The sequence below is a fragment of the Tenrec ecaudatus genome, chromosome 4 (genome assembly GCF_050624435.1).
Source record: "Tenrec ecaudatus isolate mTenEca1 chromosome 4, mTenEca1.hap1, whole genome shotgun sequence".
NCBI lineage: Eukaryota > Metazoa > Chordata > Mammalia > Afrosoricida > Tenrecidae > Tenrec > Tenrec ecaudatus.
Window position 1 is genome coordinate 87006213 of NC_134533.1, and position 11677 is coordinate 87017889.

Consider the following 11677-nt stretch of genomic DNA (forward strand, 5'->3'; position numbering starts at 1 on the left):
CCCAAGGTACATGCTACAAGCAAACTGTGGTTGATTTTGCAGATTGTTCCAGAATGAGAGTTACTCTTGTTCTTTTTCTCTACAGAACACTGGCATCATACTCCCAGTGGAATCTCAAGGACTAACTCCCTGGCTGCACCTTCAGAAAAAGAAGGATTCTCACCAGCTGGGATTGCCCATCCACTGGTCCAGAGCCCTAACCATGCCCCTGCCAACAGGCCAAGACCGCTGGTCGGGAGCAGACATCCAGACGCTGCTGGAGCGCATAAAGAACGATGTCCCACCGAATGACAACAAGTCTTTCCGCAAAACCCTGAAGACCATGAACTGGGAAAGGGTAGCTTTCAAAGACTTTTCTGGGGAAATGTGCAAACACAAATGGTTGGAGATTTCTGACAACCTGAGGAAGTCGCGGACTTTGACAGAATTAGTCCTAGAAGCTCAGCAACATGCTCAAAACCCCTTGAGGAAGAAAGAGGTGATGAAGCATCCAGACTTACCCAAGAAGCCCTTGTCGGCTTATATCCGTTTCTACAAGGAGAATCATTCCCAGTATACTCAACGGTACCCTAAGCTAAGCAGCGTGGAGTTGACTAAACTTCTAGCGAAGAAATATAAAGAGCTTCCAGAAGAAGTGAAGCAGAAATATCGTCAAGATTTCCAAGAGGAGAAAAAAATATATAAAGAGAAGCTGTCTCAGTTCAAGCTGTCTCAACTCAAACCAACAACTCATCTGAAGCACACTTCCAAAAGAAATCATGTCCCCAAGAGGCCACAGCTTCAAATGACTGCTCAAGGAAATAGGAAAGAAAGGAAGTCCTCTCTGGAAACAGATCACCTCTCCATGCACATGACAGTCTGTGGAGAGCCCAAGAAGCCCCCTATGAATGGATACCACAAATTCTACCAGGATTTGTGGTCCAGTGAGAAGCTGAAACATGTGCCACCCAGGGAGCGCATGGTGGAGATTGGCAGGCTCTGGCAGCCTATCCCCCAGAGCCAGAAGGACCACTATAAGAAGCTGGCTCAGGCCGTGCAGAAACAGTATAAGATAGACCTAGCTCTCTGGCTGAAGAGCCTCTCTCCTCAGTCATACGCAGCATTCAGAAAGGCAGGCTATGGGAAGGGTAAGGAAATGAGCATGTTAGGAAGCCCAACCCCCACATTTAAAAGGCTGTCTCCAGAGGCTCTGGAGTCTGCATCAGTGAAGAGGATGAAAGGGGAGCCTGAACACAAGCAGGGAGTGCTGGTTCCAGCCAGAGATTCATCCACCACCTCCAGTGCGGGTTGAAGCTCATCCTCCAGCTAATCATCCTCCAATTATCATCCTGAGCAGATAGAGTCCTGGAATAAGCAATTAGATGACGTGGCAGTGGGAGGCGCTGTTCATGGACGGTGTCTTACTGAAATGAGAAGCGGTGCTGGCGTGCTTCACCCACTGGTTCGCTGTTGGACATGCGTGGTCACAGACATTTGTCCTATGCCTTTTCAGAGAACTCTGTATTCCTGTGCATTGCCGTCCGTCATGTAGCGTTTGCACTGGCGGGTTGGAGGATTAGGATGTCTCAGCTTTGGGAACATGGCTCTTTGTCCTTTTTTCTCAGACTTATTTCACTGAGCACGTTTTCCTGGCTCACCATTTATTCTCATACTTCATGAACGGATTTGTCTTTGTGATTAAATAACATGTTTCCGCACCTACTGCATTTTCTTGAGTCATTTGGACACAACTCCACTCCATGCCATCTTGTTGATGCCTACTGAAGAGCAGAGGAGAGCTGCCCCTGAGATTTTCAAGACTGCCACTATGAATTTCATTTGTCTGTCAGCTTCTCTAGCTGTGCTGACTTGCATGTTGCCGTGATGCTGGAAGTTATGTCACAGATCTCAAACACCAGGAGCATCTCCCAAAATGGACAGGTTTCAGCCAGCTTCCAGGCTAGGAACAGGCAATGAAGCAGGAACAGGCCGTCCTCTTCTGAGGAATGAGCCACGGAAATCTCTCTGGACAGATGGGAGCACGGTCAGATCTGGAGAGCCTAATGAGAGGAGCAGAGCGTTGTTCGAAAATGAGTTTCCAGGTTGGAAAGAACTCCAACTGTGGTTAAGTAGAACTGCCTTTTCAAAGTAGCATCGGGCAGGTTGGTGGACATTGAGTAAAGTGTGGGAGTGGAGTATTTGGGACCTTCGTTTACTAATGGGACCTTCATTACTAATGGGACATGACTCAAAACAAGATGAAGCAGCTAGAAACATGTATTGGAAATTGGAAATCGGGGGGTCTTTCATGAAGATTTCCTCCATGTAGGGACATGCTTCTGTGGCTCATTACGAGTAGTCACCAGATTTGCAGATCAGGGGGACATTCAGACCTAGCCCTGGTCTTGGACACCTTGAAGACCTTATAGTGGTTTCCCCACAGTTGGCATGCCTGTGTTTCCCACCACACGTCCCCCAGGGATTCCCCTACACTAGAGACGTAAGCACCATGGCCCCTGTTGTTTCCTAATGCTGTAGCACAACCAGGGGCTGCTTGACTCTGGGGGCCCAGAGAGTCCTTCCCTCCTTGTTCCCCTGTGACCTGCGTCACCCACCCCCACAAATATCTTAATCCTAGTGCGCCACCGACAAGCCTGGGTGGTCTGTGCATGACTCGTGCCTGTGACTATCTCCTGTGATCGACCTGCACACAGGTCCCCTGAGCTGCTCACTTTCCATTGTGGACCCAAGCACCAGGCTCTGCGAGCTCCCTGACTGGTGGCTAAGTGGCCTGCCTGAACACAGGTCCCCTGAAGGGCTCCATCCCCCAGCGTGGACCCTGATCGCCACTCTGCCTGCTTGAGTTGGCCTCATGGCACTGAATTTGCCTGGACGTTTCCTCAATGGATTGTTTAGTTGAGGGTTAACAATACACCTTGGTCATGTGACTAATCTTGTCTCAATATTTAGTGTTCTTGTCTACACATCACTTGTCACAATGGATACGTTATCTTCACAATAAAAATCAATTTATTACTTCTTTTAAGAAGCTTATCTTGTGTTGTGTATTTTATAGTTCTGTTAAATTCATCAGGATAAAGAGTGGCTTTCCCTTCATAGCAGTGTCTGTCAGGGAAGCATTGTTCCTTCAATGGCTTTGAAACAATGATTGATTTCCCTGGTTCCACTGCTCCTCTGAATGCTCCAATCACATTGCAAATTCTGGTCACTTGACTGATGGACTGAATGTGCATTTCGAATCTTCTATTGAAAAAAGAACACGTTGTGAAAAAAATGCGTAACCTGGTACTGCTCACAATGAACTTTAAGGCATACACATATAAAAAAAAGATTTATGTATATATACACAGACAGACTAAAGTCAGTCGATTGAAACTGTGTACGAGCATTCCCCTCTTAATCTGCAGCTTTTTTCTGTTGCACACACGAAGCATCATAGCAGGGTCCATTCAAGCGGGAGAGAGTTCATGCAGTAAGGTGCACAAGGTAAAATCATGTAATTACTTTTCCATTATGGCAGCATTGGAACAAAAAGATTATTTTGGAACAAATGGAAAAAACTTAAAAATATATGACAGTAACTCTATGGAGTAGCTACTGCCTTTAGAGCCGAGATAAAGCAGAGAAGGGAGGGGTCCTCCCACACACCTGTCTCCAGAAATGGCAGAGAGCTCACTGGAGGTGCTACACCAAGCGAATAGACTAAAAATCCACATTCCAGAACTAGCCGGACATCATCCTTGGATCCATGGGTTTGGTTATAGGGATGTTTTAGCACTGGGAACACGGGTACTTCTCCTTTTGTGCTAGGATTACTACACTGAGCATGCTCTCATGGTCCATTCATTCTGTATCTCGTCTCAAGAATTCATTTCTCTCTGAGGTTTAATAAAATATTCATCACACACTCCACTTTCTTGATCCAAAAATTTGTCTCTTAATGGACACTAGTGTTCTTTTCACCTTTTTGCAACAATTAAAATGGATATAAATGTGTCTGAGTCTTTAAATTATTTTGAATAGAAGAACTATTTTGCTGGAAATTTTTCTTTTTGTAATTTTAAATATCATTTTCTTGGCGTTTACTTTGCATTTTGTTTAATGGAATCCTTCCATCCTAAAAAGAAAATTGGTTCAGGAGTCACCACAATAAATTACAGAACATATTTTTCAGGCACTTCTTTGCTCTCTGTTTTACACATTCTCAGTTGACATGCACCTAGACAATTTCTAATTTTCATATCACTTTTTTATATGTTTGAAGTGAACTTATTTGTTATTAAAGACTCCAAAACTCCAAATTCATTTTTCTTTCTTCTTTGAAAATTTTATTTCAGGCAGTCAGGTAAATGTTTAGGTCCAATGGATGAATAATCTGGAGGTATTTAAAAGTTTTGTTTATTAGGGTTTTTTTAATTATTCTTTTTTTGGTTGTTTGTTTGTTTTTTATATACAAACCCTTGTGTCGAGGGCTGACTTTCAATAGATCGCAGCGAGGGAGCTGCTCTGCTACGTACGAAACCCCGACCCAGAAGCAGGTCGTCTAAGAATGGTGTAGCACCAGGCTCCCCACGCTTCTTGGCGCCAGAAGCGAGAGCCCCTCATGGGGGCTCGCCTCCCCGCCCCCCCCCCCCCCCCCCGCCTAACCGGGTCAGTGAAAGTCCATAAGGGACAAAAAGGGACAAAGTAAAACTTTACTGTATAAAATGTTCAGTTGTAGACCACCTGAAGAATAGATTTGATACTTTCAACTGACTTTCTGGCTGATGCTCTCAGAGGTCTAATTCCATATATTTATTAAATAGAACAAATAAGGATTAAGATAAGCTAAATAAGTATTGAACTTGCCTGTTTAAAGAATTGAGGCTAGGATCTGAATTTACTTTGTTTATACTGATTTCTTCTGTTTATTTTATTGAGAATATTATTATTAGAAAGTATGAAATAGAGAGTCTGCAAGCCTACTTGCCTTGAGCCATTAAAATTTGAGCTTTAAATGGGTTTAGGACATACCTTCAAAGAAGGCCCTGCAAAGAGAAGCCCAACCCAATGTCTTGTGTGTTCAGGGCATTTGATGGTGAAGAGACTTGCCTAGGAGGCAAGACTGACAGATTGAAGGGAGAAAAAAAAGGAACGTTGGATATTGCAATTTTGAACTAGTGCATTCTAACAGAAGCTGGGGGGAAATCTGGAATGATGAAGAAAAGTCCTTTCTAAGACTGAATGTTAAAGTGAGCCTGTGGCAGCCTGAAATGCTTGCTAGGTGACCACCTGGATCCACTTGTTGAGTGGACGTGAGAGAAATGCAGCAATATTGTGTCTGGCCACTGACACGCACGGACTTGTTTTACAGGCACTAGAGGGGAAGATGAGCGTGGGGTGACTGGTCGGAAATTCAAGACCTAGCAAAACGGGGCGAGGGTTGTTGAGAATTTATGATAAATCCATGGTCTAAAGGCAAGGCCAATAATGAACTCCTCGGTGAGGCTAAGCGAGGTGGTCCACATTGAGTTGACCAGAATCTGACCAGATGAAGAGAAAATTTTGAGCCTGTGAAATGGTGCATTTTTGTTGCTGACTTTATGAATGGCCTTTCTGATTTGACTTTGCTGATGCATGCAGATTTCACAGGGTTCCAACTGGAATGAAGATTATTCACATCAAAGAATATGATTGGTCTCCTCAGAGCACTGGGTTGATGAGGGAAGAACGGAAATCGAATACCCAAAATTGGGGGGATAAAGGCATGAAGTGATTGGCTTACAAACTTTCATAGGTGGGGGAATATATTCATAGATAGGATTAAGGTGTAGGTGTTCCTTAACTGCAATTGTTAGGCATAGGATATTTTTGCTTTAATCACTTATAGAATGTTATGTTTAAATGAGAGTGGCACATATTTTAATTGTATGCATTTTAGCTTTATCCTATTGGGTACACATAGGAGCCATTGGCTGATGAAGGTGTTTACTAATGGGTGACCAATTAATCCCCTGTGCCTCTGTGTCTTTGCAGACAAAAGCATTGCCAAATGACTGTTATTTGTGACCTTGCTGCTAAAAATATTGAGATAACTCTGTTATTTAGATCTCTTTAAGGTTCTTTTGAATCTTGCATATCCATGTGATTGTCTTAGAACCTAGTGCTTTTATTATTCAAATGTTAAGAAAGCATGATTAGTTAAGTAACATTTGCATAGATAAGAGTTTAAGAATGTTTTTTAAGTTCCTTGATGTTTGTATTGTAAGCAATCCCTAAGAAGGGTATAAAAACCAAGCTTTAAATATACTCTGGACTTCAGTCCATCAGACTGTTGTCCTCCCAATCCCATACTTTGTATATATTTCTTTCTTTTCCTTTCATCCACACGCCTCATTTTGCACTCAGCTTGAGACAGGATAGCTGGTGTAATGGCCCGCATTAGGTGCAGATAAGTTTTTATTATTGTGTCAAATTATATATGGTTAAAGAATTATGTGAAAATGTCAAATTGACAAGGGGTGGTCTGCTGTAGTTACATCATCACAATTTACGGTGTCAATTTGAGAATTAAGAGTGTAGGGGTGGGGTCTAGCCTGTCAATCGTGATATAGCCAATGAGGCCTCTGTATGGGCGTGGCCTTCTCCTGAGGATTCTGGCAACTCTGGTTTTCCTCCTGGAAGTTGGAGAGACACTGTCGCTCTCTCTCTCTGCTCACTCACTTGGAGACACTCTACCAACAAGTCACGTGGCCTTACGCTAATAGACCATGTGCCCTGGGAACTGGAAATTCCACATGTAGAACTCTGGCCAATGCTGAGATGCTTCTACTGCCACTAGATCTACAAGATTTTGCACACATGGCCCTGTGATCTTCGTGCATTCAGCGTCATTGCATGTGTTTCATGAGTCCGAAGAGGACTTTATAGATTAGTATCAGATGTATGGGCTAATATGGGACTTATGGACTTGTTCTGGACTGGGCTGGGAGGTTTTTCAACATTCACTTGCTCTGTATAGAGCTCTTTCTTCTACACCTATGAGTCCGCCTGGATTTGTCTCTCTGGTGACTCAGACTAACACATTATGTTGGTATTGTTTTACCCTGACCACTGCATTTTGCTTTTGTTCTTTATTCTCTGTTGGATTACCAGTTTATGATGCACTGGAGGAGTGAGTGCAGAGAGATAAGAACTAGATGCAAGGATGAGTAGGGGATGTGGAGTGGGGGGGGCAGAGATGGGGAGGGTGAAGGGATGTCAGGAGTAAGCACTGAGGGCGGGGTGGGGAGACAGCCCTTTTACTGAATGTGACCACACAGCATATTTTAAAGGTGATATAGTCCTGGGCGAAGGAAAACGTTCTGAAATTGATTGTGGTAATGATTGTACAATTCTTCTTGACATTTGAATGATATAATTGTATGATGTGTATTATGTGCCAATAAAACTGAAGGGGGGAGAAGAAAGAAATAGGTTGTTCACATCTGAGGAATTAGACACTGAAAACCCTATGGTCAGAATGGAAACATGGTCAGATACAGAAAGCCCCTGTGAAAGAGCCGGGCTTTTTTTTAGAAAATGAACTCTTTGAATGAAAAATAAAAAAGAAAAGAAAGAAAACGAACTCTTCAGGTTGGAAAACATTCAAAGTATGATTGAGAAAGCATTGCCTTTTCTTTTTTCTGTTTTTCCCTAAAACCATTTTATTGGGAGCGAATACCGATATCATATATAGTTCAATCACATCAAGCAATAATGTACAATTGCTACCACACACCATTTAAAAATATTCTCTTCCTTCTTGAGCAACTAGATATCAGCTACCTTCACCAAACACACACATCCCTCACTGTACTCCCCGAAACCCTTATTGTATTTCCTGTCTCTATAGGTCCAACATTGGGTCTCATATGCTGAAAGGATTTTAACCATTCAAATCAGGTTTATCATTTTGATCTCCCATAATCATCTCTCCAAAGCACTCGGTTTGGTATCCAGTTTCTTCCCATTTCTCTTTTATGTGTAGAGGGAAGGCACCTGAGGCTTACTTCCCATGTAGAGCTCCCATCTGTGTCTAGGGTTCCCACTGCCATCCATAGTCTCACAGTTTAGGCTCTGATACTATTCCCTCCTTCATCTTTGGATATGATTTACAATCCTTCAGTCATTGATGTGGACTTCTTCCATGTGGGCTTAGGTGACATCTCAACAAGCCTTTAAGACCCCAATCAATATTTTATGTGATCACTGGGCACCATCTAATTTCTTCAACACACTTTGCTCTGACACCCATATTTGATGTGTTCCCTTCCTGAGGATGAGTATCAAGCGGGGCTATGATGTAAGGATTAATTGTTCTTAAATTAGAATTAGGATTAGGTGAGCCCCAAACCCATCCCTGCGTCTATGTTTTTTGTTTGGTTTTGTTTTACCTTCCTTTGGCTCCCTTTAGAGACTTCCTTGTTAATGTATGGTAAAGAGTATTATTGACCACCTCCCTGGGGAATAAAGCTCTTCCATTAATATTGTCACTAATTAGCCCCTGGCACTAAGTTTTAAAGCACTGTTGAGGGAGGAGTAATGGGCCAATGAAGGCTAATTCCATATTGCAATATCTGAATTATTCACTTGTACAGAAATAATCCTTTCCTGACTCGATGCTAGTTACATAATCAATTGGAGTTGGTTGTCAAAGAAAGTGTACAGTTATATTCACTGAGAAGTCAGTCAAGGTTGGTCAGAATAACGTATATCTTAATATAGCATGTAGGGCACTGATGTAGTAAGTCAAGGAGTGTCAATCTATAACCACAGTATAGCAGGCCTCTGATTCTTTAAACCCCATGACTTTCAGTTTTAATTTCTCAGGTTACAAGTGTGGTTGAGTTCTTTTAACCTAGTGGAGCATTTATTGAACAGAACATCCTTTTCCCATCTTATACTTATTGAGCCTTTGTCAAAATCAGTTTTTTATGCGTGTTTTTTTGGGGAGGGTTCTGTCCTGATTGATTCGTCTATGAATCTATAATTATACCAGTGTCAGGATATTTTGACACATTAGTTGCATAGTAGGTTTTGAGGTCACGTAGTGTAAGACCACCTGCTTTGTTCATCTCTTGTGGAAGTTGTTTGCCTATCCTGGACATCTCTCTCCATATGTAGTTGATAGTGTTTTCATTTCTTTGAAGAATGATGCTGGGATTTGGAAGGGATTGAATTGAATTTGTAGATTCCTTTAGGTAGTGTTGACATTTCCATGATATGGAGTGTTCTGATCCATGAACACAAGATTTTGATGCATTTGTTCAATCCCTTTTTGTTCCTTGTAATAATGTTCTGTAATTTTATTTGTACAGGTCTTTTGTTTCTTTGGTTAGATTTACTCCCAGGTTATTTCAGCTTTAGTGTTATGTGTTATTCCTGGTTGAATAGAGAAACAAATGCAGAGGCACTCATGTATGTATAAGAAAGAGGGAGGTAAGGGGAAAATCAGGAGCTGATACCAAAGGCTCAAATACAAAGAAAATGCTTTGAAAATGATGATGGCAACCTATGTATAAAGGTGCTTGAGACAATGGATGGATGGGCGGATTGTGCTGAGTGGTACGAGCCCCCAGGAAAATGATTTAAGATATTCATATCAAAGGGTAATTTTATATTAAGCAATCTTCCACACTGAACCCAGATCAAGTATAATTCCAATATTAACCCATATGTCCGATACTAGTCTATAAATTCCTTTTTCAGACTCAGTACATGCAATGATGCACGCTCTTTCTGCTTCACCTTGCTGATGAGAAGCTTCCTGCATTGTGTTTTATCGCATGCACTGCGTGAGCTTAAAGAGGATTTTATGGATTAGTATTGGTCATGTGAAGTAATATTACAATTATGGACTTGATCTGAAGAGGCTGAGATGTTTTCCCAACATACAACTGCTCTTTGATATAAAGCTTTCTCATCCATTTAGAGAAGTGTGTCTGGATTTGTTTCTCTCGAACCCGAACTGTAAATGATAGATAGATAGATAGATAGATAGATAGACAGACAGACAGACAGACAAACCCAGACAGACACATGTGGCTATTGTGTTCTTGAGGTCTTTTTTCATATTCCGATCACTAGTATGTAGGAATCCAATTGATTCCTGCTTGTGGCTCTTGAATCCTGCTACCTACTTACCTCCTCAATTGTTTCCAACAATACAATGTTGACACCTTTGGATTGTTTCTATATAAAATTATATCGTCTGTAAATAGCTAAAGTTCCAGTTCTTCTTTGCCAGTTGTACTCGCTTGATTTCTTGCTGTGTCTATTGGTTCTGGCTAGCACTCTTGGCACAATGTTGAATAAGAGTGGAGATATGGGAGGGACATCCTTGTCGGGTTCCCTTATTTGTTGAGCATGTTTTCAGCTTTTTTCCATTTAATGTCATATTAGCTATTGCTGTTACATACTGACAGGTCTTCAGCAGTGAATGAGTTCCTATCTCTCAACAGCCCCTCCAACACTTGTTACTTTCTGATTTCTTGAATTGGGCTGTCTTTGGGGGTATTAAGAGATATCTCATAGTTGTTTTAATTTACATTTATCTTCTGGCTAATAATAGGAAACATCTTGTCATATATTTATTGGCCATTTGGATGTCCACCCTTGTGGAAACTCTGTTCAGGTCTTTTGTCCACCTCTGTGAGCAATTAGTTTTTTTTCTTATTGTAAGCTAGCATAGTATTGTAGATTTTAGTAATAAGACCTTTATCTGATGTGTCATTGCTAAAGATGTTTTCACAGTCTGTGGGCTCTCTTATACCCTCTTGATGAATTCTTTCAATGTACACAGGTGTTTTAGCTTACAGACAGGGTTTTAACCATTCAAATCAGGTTTATCAGTTTGATCTCCTATCATCAACTCTCCAATGCACTCTGTCTGGTAACCAGTTTCTTTCCATCCCTCTATTATGTATAGCGGGGAATTAGCAACAGACATCTTTCCTGTGTCGATCTCACATATGTATCTTGGGCTCCCACTGTCGTCCATAACCTTCTGCAAACCAGAATCTCACAGTTTAAGCTCTGATACTATTCCCTCCATCATCTTCAGATTATCTGTTTTAAAAGCCTTCAGTCACAGATATTTGTTTGCTTCTTCCATGAGGACTTACTTGACAGCTCAAATAGCCCTTAAAATCCCAGTCCTTATTTTATCTGATAGCCAGGTACCATCTAATTTCTTCTCACACTTTGCTATAACACCCATATTTTCTGTGTTCACTCCCTGACGATTAGTATAAAGCAGGGATATGATGTAAGAATTAACTGTTCTTAAATTAGAGCTTGTTTTTTGCAAGCCCAAAACACGTTCCTGGGTCAACGTTTGTTTTTTACCTGCCTTTGAGTCCCTTTGGAGACCTCCTTGTCAATGGATGGTATGAAGTATTATTGATCATCTCCCTGGGTAATAAAGGTCTTCCATTAATATTGTCACTGATTAGCCCCTGGTAGTAATTTTTTAAAGCACTGTTGAGAGAAGGAAAATAATTAAATAATTTGTAAAAATCAGGGCTGAGATTCATGAGAGGAAAAACAAGGAAACTATGAAAAAATTAATGCAGCTAAATGTTGGTTCTTTGAAAGGATTAACAGAATTGACAGCCCACTGGCAAACCCAACCAAAGAAAAGAAGGGAAAAAAATGT

At 41.4% G+C, this 11677-nt stretch overlaps 1 protein-coding gene across 1 annotated transcript; it reads left to right on the top strand.

The window, feature by feature from the left end:
* Positions 1-202: 202 nt before the first annotated feature.
* On the top strand, positions 203-1291 carry LOC142445947 (upstream-binding factor 1-like protein 1). The gene has a single exon (XM_075547797.1). It carries the CDS (start codon positions 203-205, stop codon positions 1289-1291), a length of 1089 nt encoding a protein of 362 aa, XP_075403912.1.
* Positions 1292-11677: the final 10386 nt, after the last annotated feature.